The 24147-nt window shown below is 40.9% G+C and overlaps 1 protein-coding gene across 13 annotated transcripts in view; it reads right to left on the bottom strand.

Annotated features, from left to right (window-relative positions):
- Positions 1–24147, bottom strand: part of SYNE2 (spectrin repeat containing nuclear envelope protein 2) — a 345027-nt gene that overhangs the window by 234505 nt on the left and 86375 nt on the right. For all 13 annotated transcript variants that reach the window (XM_045060037.1, XM_045060046.1, XM_045060047.1 and 10 more), the window contains exons 7-11: positions 19493–19674; positions 14835–15031; positions 9931–10031; positions 6959–7060; positions 4452–4589 (exon numbers count right to left, since the gene is read on the bottom strand). In XM_045060037.1, the coding sequence (XP_044915972.1) occupies positions 4452–4589; positions 6959–7060; positions 9931–10031; positions 14835–15031; positions 19493–19674 (720 nt within the window). The remainder of the gene's footprint in view (positions 1–4451; positions 4590–6958; positions 7061–9930; positions 10032–14834; positions 15032–19492; positions 19675–24147) is intronic.

The raw sequence follows: 24147 nt of genomic DNA, 5'->3' as shown, positions 1-24147 counted from the left end.
AAGCTAGGCTTTAAGGCAGTCAAGTGGAACTATTCATAAGCTAGAAGCATTAAACATTATAGTTTTCACATTATTTTTTTGTTTGTTTGTTTGTTTTTAGGTCTATTGAGGCCTAATTGACAACATAGTAAGATATTTAAAGTGATATGGTACACCTACACATTGTGGAAGGATTCCTAGTATCTGATTAGCACACCCTCACTTCACGTATTTACCTCTTTTTTTCTTTTCTTGGTGAGAACATTTCAATTCAACTCTCTTAACAAACTTAATGATACAATACAGTGTTACAAAGTGTAGCCACTGTGTTTTACATTAGATCCTCAGACCTTACTCAACTGACAGCTGAAAGTTCGCACCCTTTTACCAACTTCAATCCCTCCTTTCCTCCATCCTGACCACCGCTTTTATCCTCTCTGTTTCTGTGAGTTTGACTTTTTTTTTTTTAAAGCTTCCAGACATAAGGAATACTATATAGTACTTTGTTTTGCTTTAGGTGCTTCAACTTTATCCTCTCAAACGACGTAGGACAAAAGATAGCTCCGTAATCTTAAACCATTAAGTATACGCCATTAAGCCTCCAGTTGGAAAATCATGAAAAAAACTGTTTTCATCATTATGAATTTTTAATACGCGCTTTCAGTATATCCAAATAATTTGTACATTTGCCAAAATAAAATAAGCCAGAAAGTTGATGAGTGAGTTAAAGAGAGCCTAAGAACAATATCTTTAATCCAACTGATACTCTTTTCGCAACTGAAAGAAAGCTGAGTATGTTTTGAATGAAAAGGCTTTCTGCCTGAGGGCTGTACTCTTGTTTATGTAACGGTCAGAAGGGGAAAGATAGAAGGCGATAATTACCTTTTACTACTCTTCTTTTTCACTTACCACAGAAAACTGGCTCCATACTTTTTTAGTTTTGGAACTTATTTTTGAATTTAGTTGAAAATTTATATCTGATCTGAGCTGATCCTGTCAGGTCAAAATAACATAATGTTGGAGCGCCTGGGTGGCTCAGTCGGTTCAGTGATCGACTTCGGCTCAGGTCATGATCTCGTGATTTGTGGGTTTGAGCCCCGTGTCGGGCTCTGTGCTGACAGCTCAGAGCCTGGAGCCTGCTTCAGATTCTGTGTGTGTCTCTCTCTGTCCCTCCCCTGCTCATGTTCTGTCTCTCTTTCTCTCTCAAAAAAATAAACATTAAAAAAAAATTTTTTTTTCAACGTTTATTTATTTTTGGGACAGAGAGAGACAGAGCATGAACGGGGGAGGGGCAGAGACAGAGGGAGACACAGAATCAGAAACAGGCTCCAGGCTCTGAGCCATCAGCCCAGAGCCCGACGCGGGGCTCGAACTCACGGACCGCGAGATCGTGACCTGGCTGAAGTCGGACGCCCAACCGACTGCGCCACCCAGGCGCCCCCAAAAAATTTTTTTAATTAAAAAAAAAAAACCATAATATTGCTATTTTGCATAGCTGGCTTAAAATGAAACCATTTACTGTGACGCCTTGAGGTAACTGTGTGCTCAAACTGAACCAGAAATTGTCTAGATGGTATTGACTTTTCTGTACCTGAAGGCTGTAAAATTAGTATGTCTCATTTGCCACACCAAGACAAGGAGCTGTATTATAACGGAAGAATGGATTTTCAAGCTACTATCAATTTGTGGCACTGAACTCTTGCAAAATAGTGTTTTTTTTTTTTTTAATGGTTTTTCTCATTATGTTGGGTACTTTTTCCCAATCACGTTCAATAAAATTAAGCCAGGTGTTTGTGGCCTGGAACACTGTGAACTCTACAGACAAGATCTTCTTCCTCTCGTGTTCTGTTGAGGCCGTGTAACCGGGAGCTCCCGTCCTTCTGAAGGGTCAGTTTCGAAGTCGCGATGAGAACACGAGCAGGGGACACAATGAGCCGGGCCACTTGATGGGAAGGTTTCCGGAGCTGCGCTAGTTGTCCCAAATTAGGTACTTGGAGATGGTGGCTCTTTTAAGCTACTGGACCTGACTATTTACCACCCTTCATAAAGGAGGTGAAAAATGTATTCTGAAAACAGGCTGGTGCTGTTGACAGCCGAGAGAGCAGGGGCCAACAGGGATCAACAAACTTTTCCAGGGCCAGAGAGAATTTCTGACTGGCAGACCATAAAAATCTCTGTTGCAACCCTGTAAATCCACCAGAAATCACTTAATTATCCACTTAAAATGCGTGAAGGGTATGGTATGTAAATTATACCTCAATAAATACGTTTAAAAAAAGAATGAAGGCAAAATAAAGACACTTAGAAATCAAAGAAAACTAACAGAATTTACCACCCACAGACCTGCATTGTAAGTTTAACAAAGTGTTTCAGGCTGAGGGAAATAAATTCGGATGGAAACTCAAATCTCTCCAGGAAAGAATGAAGAACATTGGAAATGGTAAATATCTAGATAATTATAAAAGACATTTTTTTCTGTTAATTTCTTTAAAACGTATGATTGTTTTTAGCAAAAATTGGTAACATGGTCTTGGGGACTTTAAAACATTTGTTTGTGGCATAAATATATTTATATGCAAAGCAACTATAGTACAAAGAATGACAAATAAATGAATCAATTTAACTGCAAGATTTCTACATAAGAAGTTGTATGATAACTTAGAAGTTGTGTAAGTAGACTGCAAAAAAAGTTGTTTTAAGTTTATATATTTATTTTGAGAGAGAGAGACAGTTCAAATGAGCAGGGGAGGGGCAGAGAGAGAGAGAGAGAGAGAGAGACAGTTTGAATGAGCAGGGGAGGGGCAGAGAGAGAGAGAGAGAGAGAGAGAGAGAGACCGTTCGAATGGGCAGGGGAGGGGCAGAGAGAGAGAGAGAGAGAGAGAGAGAGAGAGAGAGAGAGAATTCGAATGAGCAGGGGAGGGGCAGAGAGAGAGAGAGACAGTTCGAATGAGCAGGGGAGGGGCAGAGAGAGAGAGAGAGAGAGAGAGAGAGAGAGAGAGAAGGAGAGAGAGAGAGAATCCCAAGCAGGGTCTGTACTGTCAGCACAGAGCCTGACACAGGGCTTAAACCCATAAACCGTGAGATTACGACCTCAGCCGAAATCAAGAGTTGGACACTTAACTGACTAAGCCACCCAGGAGCCCCAGACTATAAAAAAATGTCAATGTATATTGTAGGCTGACTAAAAACCTGATAGAAAGCAATAGAGCCAAAAAGCCTATTGGGGCACCTGGGTGGCTCAGTCAGGTGAGCATAGAACTTTGGTTCAAGTCATGATCTGGCAGTTCATGAGTTCAAGCCCCACATCAGGCTCGCTGCTATCAGTGCAGAGCCCGCTTTGAATCTTCTGTCCCCCTCTCTCTGCCCCTCCCCCACGTGCTCTCTCTCTACAACAAATAAACATTTAAAAATTAATCAGTTGAATGTTTAAAAAAAGGTCAATAGATAAAATGAAATTCTAAAAATATCAACATAATCCAGGGCGCCTGGGTGGCTCAGTCAGTTGAGCATCTGACTTCAGCTCAGGTCATGATCTCGCGGTTTGTGGGTTCGAGCCCCACATCAGGCTCTGGGCTGACAGCTCAGAGCCTGGAGCTGCTTCAGATTCTGGGTCTCCCTCTCTCTTTGCCTCTCCCCTGCTCGCGCTCTGTCTCTCTCGCTCAAAAACAAACATTAAAAAAAACTTTTTTTTTTTAATTTTTTTTTTTAACGTTTATTTTTGAGACAGAGAGAGACAGAACGTGAACGGGGGAGGGGCACAGAGAGAGGGAGACACAGAATCGGAAGTAGGCTCCAGAGCCGGACGCGGGGCTCGAACTCACGGACCGTGAGATCGTGACCTGAGCTGAAGTGGGACGCTTAACCGACTGAGCCACCCAGGCTCCCCCAAAAAACTCTTTTTTAAAGACATAGATAATCTGACACGATCAACCACCTTATCTTAACTGATACCTATAGAATGCTGTGTCAAATAACTACAGGATACATGTTCATTTTAAGTGCAAATGGTATTACACCAACATGCTCTATGTCTCGGGTCATAACACAAATCTTAATAAACCAAAAACAATTGAAATCATACAGATATATTCAGACACATACACACGCATCTTCACACATTCTCTCTAGGCTCATCCCTAACCCCCTCCGAGAATCTACTGATGGCTACACAGGACACTGGTCCACGGAAAAGATGAGGCTGGTCAGTCAGAATATGGATAATCTACTCTGGCAAGCCAATCATTGATAGCAAATATAAAAACTTTGGACAAGCAGCTTTTCCAAGCAGAATGCTCTAAATTCCCATTTAAAGATCAATCACTACCCACGCGAGACCCTGGAGAAAATGAAAGAATACTCTCCCAAGTTTCTGATGAAGCATCTACTCTTTTATAGCATTCCTCATGGAAGTCTAATCATCCAACAAACAAAGCTGCCCCACGAAAATGTTCTAATCAACATAACACGGTAACCTGGTAGTTGAGGCCATCCCAGACTTCTCTCAACTGTAACTGATCTTCATTCAGCTCATCCAAGTTCCTTTCTATTGGCAGGATGTCCAAAAAGGGCTCTTTTCCTTCACTGAAGGACTCCAAAAAGGACAGCAGGCTCTACCATCAGAAGAATATTTTAAAGACAGAAATTTTAAATCAGTTAATATAAGGTAATCCGCTATTTTAAGGTCTATCGATGAAGGTTGTGTTTAAATTTTTACTTAAAGGGAGGTACAATTCCCTGGATTCAGGGTCCTCTACACTGATCTGGTACCTTTCTTCAGTGCACCCTGATCATTTGAGTGCCCTCATGGTAACACAGGTCACAGCTTGTGTCTCGTCAGCACTGTTGGATTTCTAAGGGAATGGAGCGGCAAGGTCACCCAGCTCTAGAGGACAAATCACGATGCCACACGGAAAATGGGAGTTTCTCTGTCCTCCCTGGATATGTGTTCACAACAAAATAAGCATGAGCGGAAGTGAGAACTATCCAGCAGCGGTCATCACGGACAAACGTGTCTATGATTAACTGTGCTCAAGCCGTTGCTTCCCAAGTTGTTTTTTACAGACTTGAGAAAATATTTTGTCCCTCGAAAATTTAATAAATTAAGTTTTTCTTGGCTCGTACTAGTGTGAAGTTCGTGTTTAAGAGTCACCAATTCCATAAATATTGTTTCAGCCCTTATTCATAATAATTGGCAGATTTTATCTTATTTTATTTTATTTCATTTCATCTCGGCTAAAGATTTAGGAGCTGGGGTGCCCAGCTGGCTCAGTCGATAGAGCATGTGACTCTTGATCTTGGGGTCGTGCGTTCAAGCTCCATGGTGGACGCAGAGCTTACCTTAAAAAGTAAATAAATAAATAGAATTTGGGGAAAGATTAAGTTTTATGAGCAAACCAAGGGATAATTACTGTAATTCTTTCTCACCCCTAATAACTCCCTAAGGCCTTTTATTCAAGAAAGTGGAATCTGTGGTGCCTTACTAAATCAAAGAGGTAGGTGAGAGTAAAGCACTTCCGGGGACGCCGGGCCTCTTGTCAATAAAAACATATCAGGCCAAAGATGGAAGCAGCACAAAAACCTGGACCTGTACGGTCCAGATGGAAGGAAGGCGAGAACATCCCATCCCTTTCTTCCCTGATGCCTCTAAACCAAAAAGGATGCTGTTGCCAGTAAGCCACACGATCCGCTGAATGTTGGCGTGGGACAGGCTGGATTCATCCAACTCGCCCGCTCAGCCTGCAGGTGCTAAGTGCGGAGCAAGCACATGACCGTACCCCTGCTCTATTCCCAGTGGAAATCCGATGGGGAGCAGAGCTGCAGGGACCGTGGGTTCTAAGGAACAGGGCTGAAAAATCCTCATCTCGGCTCCTGGTAGGCTCCTTCAAGATGATACAGGTTCTCCTGGTCACCCAGGAGGAACCCCACGAAATAGAGAGCTGGGTCTTCGAGGCTAGACTTCACGGGAACCCGCCTCTCCCTGGCAGTAGCTGTGTAACCTCAGGTGTCGTGGAATGACACCACCACGTTCAGCAAGATGCTGTGATGCGTAAAATGCTCGTCAGCAAGGTGCCTGGTACACTGCAGATATTCAAATGTGGTGACAGTCACAGTTGTCGTTTTTCCTCAAAGGGCGTCTCGGTTGAGGCCCTACACTTGGGGGTTACAACTTGAGGTTGGCTTCATTTTTTACTTCCTGATCTTTTTTTTTTTTCATTCCATATAACCTAGTTCTGCTCTAGACTGGGGACTGGAAAACTTTTACTGTAAGAGGCAAGAGAGGAAATGCCTAGGCTTGAGGGCCATACGGTCTCTATTGCCACTATTTGACTCTGGCGTTGCAGTGCAAAGGCAGCCACAGACCATACCTTCATGGGCCTGGCTGTGTTCCAGGAGTACCTGATTTACCAAATTGGTGGGGCCCACAGACCAGTTTGCCACGCCCTGCTATAAAATCTCACTATTCAAGGTACCTTAAGGACCAAGTATTAGCAACACCTGGAAGCTTGCTGGAAATGCAGAATCTCAGGCCCCTCCCCAGGTCTACTGAATTAGAATCTGCATCTTAGGGGCACCTGGGTGGCTCAGTCAGTTAAGCACCTTCTTCTCGGTTCAGGTCACGATCTCACGATTTGTGAGATTGAGCCCTGAGTTGGGCTCTGTGCTAACAGCGCACAGACTGCTTGGGATTCTCTCCCTCTATCTCTCTGCCCCTCCCCTGCTCATGCTCTCCCTCTCTCTCTCTCTCTCTCAAAGTAAATAAACAAACTTAAAAAAAAAAAATCCGCATTTTAACAAGATTCCCCAGGGAGTTCACGTGCACATTAAAACTTGAGAAGCACTGTCCTAGAACGTGATGCTAAAACTTGAAGTTAGTTTAGCATTTATGTAATTAACTCTGCGAGACTTTTTTTCCCCAAAAACATCCTACCCTTCCCTAAGAGTAAGCCGCAAACAAATTGCTGTTTAAAGTCGTACTTACATCATACTTTTTAGAGCAGGTCTCATTTTCTGAATCCGTTAGCAATTTCTGTAGTTTTTTCTCTTGTAGAGTCAACCAGACCACAGCATCTTTCACCTTTCCCTATAATTCACACACACATTTAACACTCTATCCTAAATAGACTTGGAGATTTTTCTTTTTAACAGTAAAATTAGCAACTTCAAATGTCAGTGAAATAATGCAAGCATTACACACGAATGACTCCTTGTGCCGAAGAGGAAGTCTGCTTTTTCACCTAACACCTTGAATTTTAAAATGGATCGGGGGGGGGGGGGGGGGGGGGGGCGCCTGGGTGGCTCCGTCGGTTGAGCGTCCGACTTCGGCTCAGGTCACAATCTCACGGTCCGTGAGTTCGAGCCCCGCATCGGGCTCTGAGCTGATGGCTCAGAGCCTGGAGCCTGCTTCCCATTCTGTGTCTCCCTCTCTCTCTGACCCTCCCCGTTCATGCTCTGTCTCTCTCTCTCTCTCAAAAATAAATAAACGTTAAAAAAAAAAAAATTAAAATGGATTGAAACTAGCACCTGAACATAATGTGCTAAAGAAACAGGGCATGCCAGCCCCTGATTTTTTTTTTTTTTTTTTGGCTTAGCCACTCCCATTATTCCGCAATTCTGAAGAACATTATTCTAAACTACTTACCCATAGTAAGCATTTCAGAATACTGCTTTCCGATAGGGTTAATAAAGAGATGCTGACACCCAAATACAGGGACATCAAAAATATCTTAGGCAGGGGCACCTGGGTGGCTCAGTCAATTTGAGCATCAGACGTCAGCTCAGGGCATGATCTCACAGTTCATGGGTTCGAGCCCCATGTCGGGCCCTGTGCCGACAGTTCAGAGCCTGCAGCGTGCTTCGGATTCTGTGTCTCCCTCTCTCCCTCTCCCTCTCCCCCTCCCCGACTCACGCTTTGTCTCGCTCTCTCTCAAATATAAACATTAAAAAAATTTTTTTTAATATCTTAAGCATTTTAAAGACCCTGAAAATAACTACTAAAGGTTTTGGTTCTGCTATCATACGGATGTGAGTAACAATTCTTTTTTCCTAGATTCTTGCCTGCTTACATTCGAAAGTTAATTTCACTGCCAGAGGATAAAGCAAAAGACATTACATCTTATTTTCATTCCCTTTAAACTTCATTTACTTTTTCTCTATTAAGTAGGAGTGTTTTCTATATATTTTTGCATCTGATTTCATGGACAGTTTAATTTTTCATTTTATTTTTTAATAAGAAAATTACTTAGAAAAGAGTAGCTCCTCAGCAGGTCAGGAATAAGTGAACTGAACTGTAGGCCTCAGTCTCAGCTTGAGTCTCTGTTCTAGAGTCAGCAACAATCTAGCACAGCGCCTCAAACATAACGGTTGGAAAAACCCAGGCCCAAGTTTGTCACATACAATGTGATAATATGACCGCCTGTAAACATGTCTGAGGAAGCAGTCTAAATAAATATTAAAATAATATTCGGGGGCGCCTGGGTGGCTCAGTCGGTTAAGCATCTGACTTCGCTCGGGTCGTGATCTCACGGTTCGTGAGTTAGAGCCCTGCATCGGGCTCTACGCTGACAGCTCAGAGCCGGGAACCTAGTTCTGATTCTGTGTCTCCTCTCTCTGCCCCTCACCTGCTCACACTCTGTTTCTGTCTCTCTCTCTCTCTCTCAAAAATAAATAAACATTTAAAAAAATAAAAATAATAATATTCAAAAAGTTTACTAAATTCACAGCACTCATTTATCTTCACAGCAGCAGAGAATAATTGTTTATTTTCATTTCCGTTCAGTGATTTTTATGAAATTTCCACCCACAATATTTCGTGTACCTGACTGAAAGTCAAAGGAAAAAATTGAATAATCAAATGGCAAACTGATAGTGATTCAAGAGTATCTCAACAAACAAAGATCAAGAGTAGAACACACTGCTTCCATTTTTATAAATTATATGATCCCAGGGGTGCCTGGGTGGCTCAGTCAGTTAAGCATCTGACTCTGGATCTTGGCTCAGGCCTTGATCTCACAGTTCATGAGTTCGAGTCCCATGTTGGGTTCTGTGCTAATGGCACGGAGCATGTTTGGGATTCTCTCTCTCCCCCTCTCTCTCTGCCCCTCCCACAATCTCTTGCTCTCTCTCAAAATAAATAAATAAACACAAACAAACAAATAAATAATATGATCCCAGGTATATGTAGCTAAAATTAGATTGTGGTGATAGTTGCACAAGTAAGTAAATATGCCAAAAACCACTGAATTATAAACTTCAATTTTTTGTAATGTTTACTTATTTTTGAGAGAGAGAGAGAGAGAGACAGACAGACAGACAGCACGAGAAGGGGAGAGGCAGAGAGAAGGAGACACAGAATCTGAAGCAGGCTCCAGGCTCGACGCGGGGCTCAAACTCATGAGCTGTGAGATCATGACCTGGGTGGAAGTCAGATGCTTACCTGACTGAGCCACCCAGGCAACCCTGAATTATAAACTTTAAATGGTTTATTTTATGATATGTGGATTAAATCTTTAAAAAGCTGTGAAGATCAAAATAGACAAAAATGAGGTAGCTCTAGAACTTTTCAAGTTCCAGTGCTAAACGTAATTTGTCCTATACGGCGTCTATGTAAAAGTTATTTTCGATAAGTCAGCAAAGTTTAATAAATTACCACTTTTAGCTTAAAAATGAAAAAAGAAAAAAAAACAGGAGAAATAAATCCACAGTGAAAGAAACTGGAACACTGGTTGCCTGGGGTGCGGAGTACAGACAGGAAAGAGGAACACTGGAACATTCTGGGTAAGAGAAACGTGTCACATCATGATTGTTATATGGGTTACCTGGGTGTATGCATTTGTCAAAATTCATAGAACTGCACATTTCAGCTCTAGGTGCAAATTACACCTCAATTTTTAGAATGAAGCCATTGGTAGCATACAACAAAAATGAGCTTGAGACACACTTATGAGGACATACCTGAGCTTCAGCTCCAGTCCCAGATGCATCCTTCGAATACCGTAGAAATTGTGCCACATAAGTCATGATTGACTTTTCATCAGGATTAACAACGTCCACGTCTGCAAGATGTGCCACAGGATCAATTACTATAGATGTGATTTCCTACAATTACTACCCAAGAACAGGCCATGCCATGAGATAGCCTTGGAATAAACCAAAGCAGCTAACCAGCCGTGCAAATCTCTGTGGTCAGTCGCCCTTGCTCCAAGGCTGTGCATTGGCTAAGAGCTTAGATCCAGAGTCAGAGCTGAGTTGAACCCTGGCAGTAGTAAATGCACAGCCTCAATTTCCACTACGCCTGTTGTAGGCAGAAGAGCGTAAGTAGAGAGGGAGAGTGGAACAGAGAAAATGCAGCTTTTCAGAGACACGGTATGGAAACTCCTCCAGGAGTGTACAGTGTAGGAACGTACAGCAACTAGAACCCACTCCTGTCACACCAGTCTCAGGAAGTGCGCAGTAGAGCATTTCCAAAAGCATAGGTTCTATGGAAAACTTATTCAAGACATCCACAAGATTTTATTTCTTCATTTGTGGAACAAATGTAATTACTCAGAGCCTTCTGTGGGCCAGTCTTTGTACTGCATTAACAAAGTCCGTGGTGAAAAAACATTGGAAAATGCTGAATTTAAACAAAGTAAAAAGATTATAAATTCCATAAGCGCAGACCTTCTCCAGACATAAAACAAATTAGATAGATCACAAAATCCAAAGGGATCACAATATGTTACAAACAAAATGAACACATAATTTTGGGCTATCTTTTGATATGTTGCCAAAACAACTACGAAGATATTGAAAAGGAAATCATTTGTGTTTATTTTTAATTTTTTTAATGTTTATTTATTTTTGAGAGAGAGACAGAGAGAGAGAGAGAGCAAGAGCAGGGGAGGGCAGAGAAAGAGGGAGACATAGAATCCAAAGCAGGCTCCAGGCTCTGAGCTGTCAGCACCGAGCCCAGTGCAGGACTCAAACCCACAAAACGTGAGATCATGACTTGAGCTGAAGTTGGACGCTTAACCGACTGATCCACCCAGGCGCTCCTTTTGTGATTATTAATTCAGTTAAAATAAACTCATCAAATATTTATAGAGAGTCAACAAATGCAGGTCACAAGCAAGATATGTAAGGCTCATTCTTGCCCTCACTCATTCAACAAGTGGATGCAAGACACTTGAGTAAATGCTAGATGCCTGAGGACATGATCTGCCCCTCAAGGAGCTTACTGTTAGGAGAAAAACAAACAACAAAGAAATATAACACACTATGCATGCTTCAGCAAATGTGTTTACTGGACCCAATGACTATTCTAAGTAGGCTGAGGGAGAACATGAATCTAATCTATATCCAAATTAAAAGATTCAACACAGTAGACATATAAAAGGTATCGATAAAAAGTTAGGGGTGGAGTTTCAATAAAGGAAGGATCCCTAAGAGCAGAGTTATTCTTTTACTGAAAAAAAGCGTAAGTAAAAAAAAGTAAAAGTACATCAAGAGATACATAAAATAATTATACTGGCTTAACTAGATGTTTCTTTTCAAAAACTTTACTGCATGAAAAAATTAGAAATAAATAAAAGCTTTATTGTATATGAAGTCATGCACAGTGATTAAATGTTTTAATAAAATTGTCAAAAGATAATTCTCTTATTCAAATATGACAACAGCATTTAGTTTGCAGAAATAATGACGTATTTCACATTTTGAGCTATTGTTTAAGCTATTTAAAGTGAATTATGGGCAACCATTTATACAGTGGAAATTTGGCTTTTTTATACTGTCACATTATTTGCTGAATTACTTTTACATACTAAAAGAGAAAAAATACTTTACACTGATATTTAGAGAATCACAACATGAAAGGAGTATTAAAAAAACAAATAGTAATCAGACAAGGGGATAAAACAAAACATGAGGAAACACAAAGAAAAGAAAAAAGATAATGAAAAGCCAAAAAGGAAAGAGAAAAGACAAAGAATGGGAGAAAAGGAAGAAAGAAAGAAAAGGGAGGCGAGAACAAATAAGGAAGGGAGAGTTAACAAGAAGAATTATCAACAAGCAACATAAACCAGAGCAATGACAAACCTAATATACAAAAACATGAAACCATTAGGCTAACTCTTAACTTAGAAATACCACCTAATTCAACTGAGGTCCAAGAAGGCTAAGACCCCGCATAGCTAGTGCCCAGATCTTAGCTTCTAATCCCATTCTCCAGTGAAAGAAACCGGTACTCCCTGGGGAGATGGTTGATCCCACTGGGGTAGGAAACATCCAAGATGAGCCTGGAGCATCTTGCAGCGCCAGGAAATAGGGATGTGCTCAAAAGCAAACAAGGAAACGCCACATGGAGGGCAGTATGTCAAAGGGGCAAAGGAGCTAGCTAAAAGAGCTCCTAATGGCTGAATCTTTGAGTTAAAAAAATGTTTTTTTAATTTGAGCAGTTAAATACACAAAACAGTATTAGGGTACAACCCAAAGTAGAAAATGAAATGTCCATAAGCCCATATTGATATAAATAAATGGTTGGAGGGGCGCCTGGGGGGCTCAGCCGGTTAACTGTCCGACTTCGGCTCAGGTCGTGATCTCATGGCTGGTGGGTTCGAGCCCCCCATCAGGTTCTGTGCTGACGGCTCAGAGCCTGGAGCCTGCTTCAGATTCTGTGTCTCCCTCTCTCTCGTTCTCTCTGCCCCTCCCCCTCCTAAGTGTCGGCTACACATACTGACTTCCCAAAGAGTACAACACAGGAAGAGGGAAACAAAAAAAAAATCGCTTCACAGGGAAGCAACCTGGCAAACACTACCTCAGCCAGGTGATTTTTTTTTAATTAAAAAAAATTAAATTATATACATGAACAATCAAATAAAACATATTAAAACAAATGTAATAAACACTCAAAACTCACCACTTCCCAACTATTTTACCACATTTTACTATTACCGGTGCTCTTGAGGTTACTTACCTCTGTTGCACCTGTAAGATAGAAAACTACATTAAAAAAAAAAAAAAGAAAGAAAAAGAAAACTACATAATGGTGCATTAGGGTTGCACATCTTTTCCCTACTCCGTGTTCAGTGACTTCATACCGGAATCGGCCGTGGTGGCAATGTTCAAACCACACACAACCACAAAAATCAGCAAATGAGGGCTTGATTTCTTGTATGTTGATTACAAAGAAAGGGATGGAGAAAATGTTAATAACGCACGTTAAGTTTAAAAGTACGTCCTGTCTAGGGGCACCTGGGTGGCTCAGTCGGTTAAGCATCAGACTCTTGATCTGGGCTCAGGTCATGATCTCACCGTTCGTGAGATAGAGCCCCAAGTCGGGCTCTGCATTGACAGTGTGGAACTTGCTTTGGATTCTCTCCCTCTCTCCCTTTCTCTCTGCCTCTACCCCGCTTGCGTGCTCTCTCTCCCTCTCTCACAATAAGTAAACTCTGAAAGACAAAAAAAAAAAAAAAAAAAAAGCATGTCCTATCTAGAGCTGTGAAATTGCACAAAAAAATGAGGAAATATTCTTCCAATATTAGGTTCAGCAAAAAAAGTCATTCACATGTTGAAGAACAAGTCAAGTTCCAACAAACATCTTTATTGTCATACTTACTCATGAACATAAAGACAATTATTTGCTACCATTCATGTCAGGACGCCACGTGTCCAGCGACCGCAACCATAAGTTGGCTGCAGGTGGATACAAGCGTTTGGTGAGAATCAACAAAAACATCTGGGGCTATGTGGAATTCATAATGAAGTGTATCACACATTTTCTTATCATTTGTAAACTGTGTGCTACATGTGCCTTATATTAGTAATATTTGTGATAGACGTGTGTATGTATCCACACATGCTCAGGCACACACACGCATTGCTCTGGAGACCCAGTCACACATTACCTACACACCCCTGGTTGTACAGCTGAAACTAGAATGTGTACTTCTTAATTTGTCAGTGCATTGTAATCTTCGCGAATCCTACACACCCCTTTTATGAGCTTACTGGGATTTTTAATAAGCATTGGTACATTAAGAAACAATACAACCCACAGCAAAGTGCTTTCCCAAAGAATTAAATCACCTTAATCTTAATTTTGTGAAGTTTACATAATCATCTCTTTGAACAAAACCCGTATTTAGGATTTTGCTGTGGTCGTTAACCATACCACACAACGTGTCGAGCATAATCACGGCAAAGACTAGCCAGCCACAGAGGGCGAAACAAACAAACAAACAAACAAACAAGAGTTTCTGTCCTCAAAGAAGTTCAGCTTTACCTAGGGGGAAAGAGTGGAGAGGGGAAATACGTTAACCCAAAGAACGGTCTTACCAGGGAGCTTTTAGAACAGAATAACAGAATCAAGGGAACACGATGTAGAACACAATGAAAGAAAACTAAGACAAAGACTCAAATTATTTCCAATAACAGCATTGCTTGCTTTCAGCTGTCTTGTCATCCTGGCAATTACTGAAGTTAATGAATTGGTAGGAATTCTTAGTGTCATGAAATTTAATAAAGAGTTTAAGTTATTAAACCCTCCGGGGCGATAATACCGTTATGTTTGTTTATGTAGAGGTACTGTTTACATTTCCCAGCCAACTTCACACTGGACAGTGTTTTAAAAAGAATAAGCGGGGCGCCTGGGTGGCGCAGTCAGTTAAGCGTCCGACTTCAACCAGGTCACGATCTTGCGGTCCGTGAGTTCGAGCCCCGCGTCAGGCTCTGGGCTGATGGCTCAGAGCCTGGAGCCTGTTTCCGATTCTGTGTCTCCCTCTCTCTCTGCCCCTCCCCCGTTCATGCTCTGTCTCTCTCTGTCCCCAAAATAAATAAACGTTGAAAAAAAAAATTTTAAAAGAAAGAAGCTTCTTTACCTTCTGGTTCTAGCAACTTGGGGATTTTAAATTCCCGTTCGGCAATTCCAAAGGCCTCTTTCAGATTGTCTTTGTTGGATCTATGCTTCACTGTCTTCATGTCAATTAGGTCTGGTCGCAAGGCATGAATGACAGCCAAAAAAGCCATCCCATTTCTCCAGCTTGACTTAAAATCTGTCACACTGACAGACTCACACCTATCACAAAAGGACAAAAACATGATAAATACTATTTAAAAGAATACATCAAAGCACATCCACCATATTCAATAGTAATGAAAACAGATTTCAGTGAATCAAATACATCACATATTCTAGGAAAACATTTTATTTTAATCTTGTGGGCATATGAAAGTGAAATGTCAGCTTTGATGAGGCTCATGGTACCGCAGAACATTGGTGCTCAAAGTGTGGCCCTTGGACCAGCAGCATCAGCGTCACCTGGGCTGCAAGTGCTAGAAATACAAATTCTCAGTTGGACGCAACCCCAAACCTACTGCATTAAACTCCGCAGGTAGGTCTGAAATCTGTGTCTCCAAAAGCCCTCCAAGTGACAACAGCCACGCAAGTTTAATGCTCTTCATTCAGGAATCTGTTGGCTCGGCACTGGCTTTAGACTTCTACGTGTAATTAAGTCCCTTTCACTAGCGGAAACAATTTCTTTCTCGTTAGAACATATTATATGATACATTGTGCCACTTTAATGGTCAGTAGCTTATCACTCCTCTGCTTAAAACTAGTCATCACAGATGAATGGATAAACAGAATGTGATGTATTGATATAGTGGAATATTATTCGGCCCTAAAAAAGAAAGACGTTCTGACCCATCTTACAACATGGAAGAACCTTGACGGTATTATGCAGAGTATAAGAAACCGGTCACCAAAGAGCAAATCCTGTATGATTCCACTCATGTAAGGCACCTTGAGTAATGAAATTCATAGATAAAGAAAAGTAGACCACTGGCTACGGGAGGGAAGGCTGGGAGAGAGTTTTAGTTTCATAAGATGAGAAAAGTTCTGGAGATGGATAGTGGTGATGGTTACATCACAGTATGAATGTACTTAATGCCACTGAACTGGACATTTAAAAATGTTAAAATGGTAAATTTTATGTTCTATATGTTTTACTACAATAAAAAAATTTTTTTTCAAAACCAAAAACCCTGTCGGGGCCCTTGGGTGGCTCAGTCGGTTAAGTAGCCAACTCTTGATTTCAGCTCGGGCTGTGATCTCACCATCATGAGATTTAGCCCTGAGTTGGGCATGCTTAAAATTCTCTCTCTCTCTCTCTCTCCCCCTCCCTCTCTGCTCCTCTCCCACCTATGCTCTCTCTCTCTCTCTCTCTCTCTCTCTCACACAAACAAAACCCTGCCATAGCTTATCGGAATAACATCTCTCAGTCTGGCCCACGAGGCCTAACATAGTTTGTCCCCTGCCTACAACTTCTACCCTTGTATCTCCCTCTCTTACAATGTTGTAGCCACTCTGGCTTCGTTCCTTTCTCAACACCGTGCTCTTTTTAAAGTTTTATTTTAGAGAGAGAGTGCAAGTGGGGGTGAGGGACAGAAGGAGAGGGGAAGAGAGAAAGACAGAGAGAAAGAGAGAGTGAGAGAGAGTATAAAGCAGGCTCAATGCCCAGCACAGAGCCCAACACGGGACTCACGGGACTCGATCCCACAACCTTGGGGTCATGACCTGAGCCAAAAACAAGAGTGGGATGCTCAACCGACTGCGCTACCCAGGCACCCCCACGCTCCTTTTAATCCCTCTGCGCGGATGCTCTTTCTCCCAGATCTTCATACACCTGAAGCCTTCTCCTTCAGTCTTCACTCAAAGGTCTCTTTCTCAGAAAGGTGCTCCATGGTCGCCTCAGATAAAAGCCACCCTCCCACCTTTGACATTCTCAATCATCGTAAGTCCTTCCTGACCTTACTGCCAACTGTAGTTATGACATTGATCCATCTGCTGTGGGCCAAGCCCCTGGAAAGCAAGGGCCGTGTCCTCCTTGTCTCCTACAGTAGACTCATCCCCAAATGGTAGCTGGCATATAAATGTGCTTAATATATATATATTTCAAATCATTCCATCAATCCAACTCTGCATTTGACAAGGGATCAGTGAAGATGTTTTTTTTTAATTTTTTTTTTACCGTTTTATTTATTTTTGAGACAGGGAGAGACAGAGCATGAACAGGGGAGGGTCAGAGAGAGGGAGACACAGAATCGGAAACAGGCTCCAGGCTCCGAGCCATCAGCCCAGAGCCTGACGCGGTGTCGAACTCACGGAACGCGAGATCGTGACCTGAGCCAAAGTCGGAGGCTTAACCGAATGAGCCACCCTGGCGCCCCCAGTGAAGATGTTTTAAGAGCACAGTTGCCTATGTGGGAAATAATCCAGGACAACTGTATTTTCCTGTAATATGTCATAAAAAATATGAGGAAATTCAATGGACCCATTTAAGGTATCAATCAAATGAGAAAAACCACTCGAGAAATAGTCAACTTCAGATGACCTGGGCTTTCCTGAACCTCTTAGGAAAAAACGCCTAAACTATGACTGTGATAAAACTACATGGTATTCGATGATTTTTGTCTTGCTTAACAAATCTTTATGCGGTCCACACTTTGTTCAGAAACTGTTCTAAATACTTAAAAAATAATTTTTATAATACACCTAATTTTTATAATATTATAATATTATAATTTTTATAATACACCTAATAACGCTATGAAGTGTTAGTATTATCCACAGTTTTATGATTGAGGAAACTCCAACGCAAAGAGATTCAGTAGCTGAAGTCACCAGTTAGAAACTGCTGGGAGCCACGACTCGAGCGCAGGCTCCGGGCTTCAGAACACTAAGCACAACTGGCTAAAGGGACGGCTGGGGCCGAGGGCAGGGCAGAGCGGGGATCAGAACCGGCTAAGTGCTGACTGGCAGGCGCTGCCCTCAATAAAGCCCCAGGCTGTGAGATGGGCTCTGCACTGACGAGTGGATGCCAATCCCACAGAGAACACGCTGCTGCCAGGGGTTAGAGAGGGCGGGTTAGGGCTCCAGAGTGACTGGCAGGACCTCAGCTCATTTAGAAGTTGCAAACCGGGTCCCCGCTTCATCTCCTTCAGAAACGAGAGAACACGACACATTTCTTACAACATAGTCTCCCCATAGTCTGGATCTCGGATGAGTTCCAGGGACACATAGAATATCGAAGTAAGCCCCCTAAAAATGCCACCAGTGAGGGCCCAAACTAGAATAAACTCCTGATGAGTTACTTCAGAAGGATTCACTACATCTTGACAAGTTTAGCACAGCTCATAGTTGGAAAGTAGGGAAAGACATGGAGAAAAGGTAAACTGTGGCAAAACATTTGGACTTCCAAGTGGTTTGAAATTTATTTACAGATAAATGAAACAAGTCTGAATATGATTTGATAATGCTCTTCACACATTATTATTTTCGATTAAAAAATATAGAATTATTATTATTATTTATTTTGGATTCTTTTGGATTAAAAAATATAGAAAACGGAAGTAAAACCATCTCTAGAAGATTCAAGAAAAAGTCCACTTGCTGTATGTAAAACCTTGTAAGATCTGTATGTCTTTTTGTCCTTCACGAAATACAGAGGATGCATGACAACTAAAGAAAGGTTGGGGCGCCTGGGTGGCGCAGTCGGTTAAGCGTCCGACTTCAGCCAGGTCACGATCTCGCGGTCCGGGAGTTCGAGCCCCGCGTCAGGCTCTGGGCTGATGGATCAGAGCCTGGAGCCTGTTTCCGATTCTGTGTCTCCCTCTCTCTCTGCCCCTCGCCCGTTCATGCTCTGTCTCTCTCTGTCCCAAAAATAAATAAACGTTGAAAAAAAAAAAAAAAAAAGAAAGGCCAGAGGCAGAAGTTAACATCCTAGCCTACTACTGGGAAGAAGTTACTCAGAAGCCCACCATTTGTGAGGTCTTAGCGACACAGTTATGCCTCTATTTATGCAGACCATGCTACGATGGGAGAAGAAAGGCCATTTGAACTCTACAGCTCATCTCACGGGGAGTTCTGCATCCTAACTCCTTATTTTTCCTAAATCCCATCCCAGCAAGTGTTTAAAATGAAAAAGTAAATGTCTGCCAAGAGCAAACCTTTTTCTTTATAAAACAGAATTTCTGGACACTAACTTGCTATCATCATCCCCACTTAAAAAAAAAAAAAAAAAAAACTCCTATTTTCTGGCTTCTGTTCCTTGACTGAGCTACAAATTTCTAAACAATGGGGACTGTGGTGTTTTAATGTAGTCCTATACAGTTCCAAGGGATAATTTTATGTGTTGATTCCTTTTTCCTTCATTTGTTCATTTATTCATTCAATACGCATTTATGGAGCGCCTACCAGGAACTTACATTGTGCTAGCTTCTGGGGATACACAGTCAAGAAAAATGTAGTCCTGACTTTTAAAAAGCCCCTAGTGTGGCTGAGTTCACAAACCTCTACATTTGGAAGATTCACTCCAAAAGAAAGGAGGATACTAAACATTTTCCTTTTAGGAGAGGGAAGTGTTCCGACGTATGTTATATACCCAGTCAGCCTTATTTTCAGACCTGGAGTCAGTAAGGTTGTGTTAGCGGGTAAAGTCACCCTGTGTGTCTCCCGTGGTCAGAGCAAACTACTTACGGGGCACATTGCTCCTGAGCCCACAAGAGAAGAGCCTTCTTTGCAGACATCTGCCATCTTTCTTGGGCTTTGGAGCATTTCTTGGCTGGAGGACTTGAGGTAGGAGATGAGTCAGCCACACTCACACTGTCCAAGGAAGGTTGATTGTAATTGCAAGAAAGAGTCCGGGCAAGCTCTTCGATCTAAGGAACACATAATAATAGTCGACACATACAAATCGTAAGTTAAAAGCATTGAGGCTAAACCTTCAGCCAAAACAAGACCTGAAAAGAATCAGGTAGCAGTGAGAGCCTACTCATGGTGGAAAAAGCACTAGACAAATCCTTGAATAACAGCATTTGGAATCTCGGGCTACGCTTAGGCTTTCTTTCAGTGGACTTGGGTTGCTCCTGCCCTTGTTCAGGCATTTCGTTCCACGGAGGGCAAGCCCCTATTCATCCCTCCAACATGCTTACAGAGCACTTCTTGGGTGCTCAACACCTGTCACTCTCAACTGAATTGACCTAAGCTGAGATCCTACTCTAGAGTGCCTTCCAAGAGACTGAGCCAGTTAGAACGCATCCTTGATTACAAACCAATAGGAAACAAAAACACATACAGAACAAAATAGTCAAATATATGAGTCCCAAAAAAGAAAAAAAAATTGCCATCAAATATGTAAAAAATCACCTCGCTAGTCATTTAAGAAAGCAAAATGTATACAGCAAGAGGGACAGTTCCTTCATTTATAACACAGGCAAAAAATTTTTAAAGATAACATCTAGTGATGTTATCATCTAGTGAGAATGTGAGAAACTGGATTTTTCCATGTTGCTGGTAAACACAAAAATTCGTTCCGATTTTTTGGAGGCAGTAAGATAACACCTATGGAAAACTTTAAAAGACAAACCTACAAACATAGTAACATGTATTATTGAGAGAAGTGCACTTCTCTTAATAATTAATGGATTCTCCAGACAACCAGTAACAGTAGATGTGACCAACACAATTAATAAACCTGATCTGATTGGCATACTCCATTGTACCTCAAATGGCAGAATCAACATTCTTTTCAAATCCATATAAAATATTTACTAAAATTGAGCCATAAAACAAGTTTCAGCAGTTTTGAAGAACCGAAACCATACAGATGGTATTCTCTGACCACACTGAAATTAAGCTAGAAATCAATAACAAAGATATAACAAACAAAATCCCCAACTATTTGGATATTCAGCGATAGAATGTTAGAGAACCCATAGGTCAAATAAGAAATCATAGTGAACATGAAATATTTTGGACAGAGCAATAATAAAAATACTGGATTCATAGATTAAACAATGCAAATTTTACCAATGCCAACTTTTTCCAACTTATACATTCAACGCAATCCTCATTAAAATTCCAACAGATTGTATGTAAATGAACAGGTTATTTATAAAACTCATATGAATATCAAATCAACATGCCATGTACCTTAAACTTACACAATGGCAAATGCCAATTACATCTCAATTTAAAAAATTATATGAAAATGCAAATAGCAAGGAATAACCAAGATGATCCCAAAGAACAAGTTGGACACTATCAGATATCAAGACTTTTCTATATAGCTATAGAAACAGACATACTATAGCATTGGTCAGCAGGGATAAACAATGGAACAGAACTGACAATCTGACAAGGGAGCCACACATATACGGTTACTTGGTTTTTGAAGTTACTGACACTACAGGACAGTAGGGAAATGATGGTCTTTTCAATACATGATGTTGGGTCAACTGGACAGCCACATGCAAAGAAAATTATCTTGACTGCTTTAATCTAACATGCTCAAAAAAAAATTCATTCTCGAAAGATTGTAGCTCTAAATGTAAAAATGCGAAACAATTAAGCTTTCAGAACTGTGCTGTCCAATACGATAGTCACTAGCCACATGTGGCTATTATTTAAGTTAAATAAACAAAATTTAAAATTTAGTTCCTCAGTCATACTAGCCACATTTCAAGTGTTCAATAGGCACAAGAGACCAGTGGCTACTGTTCTGTACGGTACAGCTACAGATCATTACCATCATTGCAGAAACTCCCATTGGACAGAACTATTCAAGAAAAGAGTGTAAGAGAATATCTCCAAGATGTTAGCAAAGGAAAAGATTTCTTTACAGGACATAGAACGTACTAGCCACCAAAAAAGGAAGTTGATAAAGTTGAACTACATTAAAATCATGAATGTCTATTCATTGAAAGATTGAGAAGGCAAGCCACAGAATCAGAGAAGATATCTGCAATTCATATACACTCAACAAAGGACTTGTATTGCATCTAGATATAGATAGATATAGATATAGATATAGATATATAGATATAGATACACACAAACATATATATAGCATTTATTTTTGAGAGACAGAGCAGGAGCACGTGAAGGGCAGAGAGAGAGAGAGACAGAGAGAGAGAGAGAGAGAGAGAGAGAGACAGAATCTGAAGCAGGCTCCAAGCTCTGAGCTGTCAGGACAGAGCCAGATGCAGGGTTCAAACCCACGAATTACGAGATCGTGACCCAGGACAAAGTCAGACACAACCGACCGAGCCACCCAGGCGCCCCCAGAATATATTGTAAAATTTCTATAAATCATTACACGCGATAGCACAGCTAAAATAAAAAAATTTTAACGTCAAGTATTTGTAGGGATTGGAGAAGGGATCTCCAAAACTCTGTAACAGGGTAAATCAGGGCAACCATTTTGAAAAACTCACTGGCACTACCTACCAAAGCTGAAGATCACACGCCTTATGACCGAGCAAATCCACTCCTAGATATATATACGAAAGAAATGAGGGCTTGTACCACCAAAGGCAAATATACAAGAATGGGGCTAGCGGCTTTATTCGTAACAGCTGAAAACTGGCAACAAAAGAAATGCCCATCAACAGTAGAAGAGTAAGTAAGCTCTGGCGTATTCACGCAGTGATACAGTCACACACGACAAGGAAAAAGAAAGAAATCCAGTCAATGATATTATAACCGTGACGTAACAGGACAGATGGACGGTAGTTACACTTGTGGTGAACACAGCAAAATGCATAAACTTGTCAAACCACAAAGTTCTACACCTGAAACTAAAATAACTAATTGTGCGTCAACTATACTCAACAACAACAACAACGAAAGACCTACCGATGCAATGCACGCTTCAACAAGTTGAAACTCATAGATGATGTTAAGTGAAAGAAATCTAACACAAAAGAGTATACAGCATATGTAAGTCACTTCAGTTATAATCTCTTCACATGGAGGTAAAGATGCTAAGCTAAACAGCGATAGAGATCGAAGTGGTGGTTTCTTCAGGGAAGGGGGGTAAGGACTGGGAGAAATACATGGGAACTCTGGGATTCAGGCAATGTTTTCTATTTATATCTTGGGGGATGGTTACGTGGATGTATTTAATTGACAAGAATACATCCAGCTCTACACGTAAGATCTCTACCTTTCTCTCTACGTATGTTATACTTCAACAAAAGTTTGTTTACATCGGTAAAGCGAAGCCAAAAAAAGCAAAACTTAACGCCCAACAATTTTACTTCTAAGAATTTGGCCCATGGAACTATTGAAGATTGTACGCAAAAGTTTTACCCTGAGCGTAGTCTTTTTGGAATTGCTTATAATCATAAAACTATGAGCATTCTGCCTGTCCATTAATAAGATATAGCACTTTACAAGAGAACACCATGCCTCCATTAAAACACACATATAAATTCAGAAAGATGTTCATTAGAACAGGTTGAAAAGTTTGGATAGGAGGACCATTCTGTTTAGGACATACAAACATAAACAAATATATATGTTCATTCCTACTGCATGTATCATGGAGACTGCACAGCAAATTATTTAGTGGTTATCACAGAGTGGTAGAATTATAGGCGATTCTATTTGCCTTTTATTACCTGTATTAAAAGTTTTAATTATACTTCAAATATCCTGGAAAGTATGGAGGAAAAAAAATATCACAAATACCTACGAATTGTCAAATTTTAACATTTTACCACATTTGGTTCATGTTTTTTTTAAAAAAATAAAACACTGATACAGTTTAAGCCTTCTGTCTTTCCCTCTGTGATTCCATTTCCTTCCTCTCCCAGAGGCAAAAAACACAATTCTAAACTTGGTTTTCATCATCCTCACGCATTTTATTTTACTAGAACTTCAAACGTAGGTATCCAGAAATCATACACAGTTCTTATCTTACATGGCTTAAATCTTATACAAAGTACTTATGTTATTTTCTGGTTTTCATAAAATAACATTTGTTTCCCACATTATTTAAATTATTTTCAAAGTAATTATGGAGAGATACAACATGCAACTTTTTAGGTAACTGCAGAAAACCTGCACGAATTCGGAATCCCGGGTCTGGAAGAACATATTTATCAATCGTAAGTATCAGAAGGTCAGGACCAACAGTGTCTTTGTTGTTGGTTTCTTGGTGTCCTGGCACAAGAGCTAGAACGTAATAGGTGTTTACATTATTTGTGGAGTGAAATTCATCAAGGAGTCAGTCTGGGGACAGGACGAAATGCTGTGGGATTACTAGATTGGATGGACAAGGGTCCTCGAAACTAGGAGATTCTACAAAGTTTAGTGGGTTGGTTCTCACAAATTGACTCCGGAAGCTT

The sequence above is a fragment of the Felis catus genome, chromosome B3, assembly GCF_018350175.1.
Source record: "Felis catus isolate Fca126 chromosome B3, F.catus_Fca126_mat1.0, whole genome shotgun sequence".
Lineage (NCBI taxonomy): Eukaryota > Metazoa > Chordata > Mammalia > Carnivora > Felidae > Felis > Felis catus.
The sequence above is the reverse complement of the archived record's forward strand: the minus strand, read 5'-3'. Positions and strand labels throughout refer to the sequence as shown.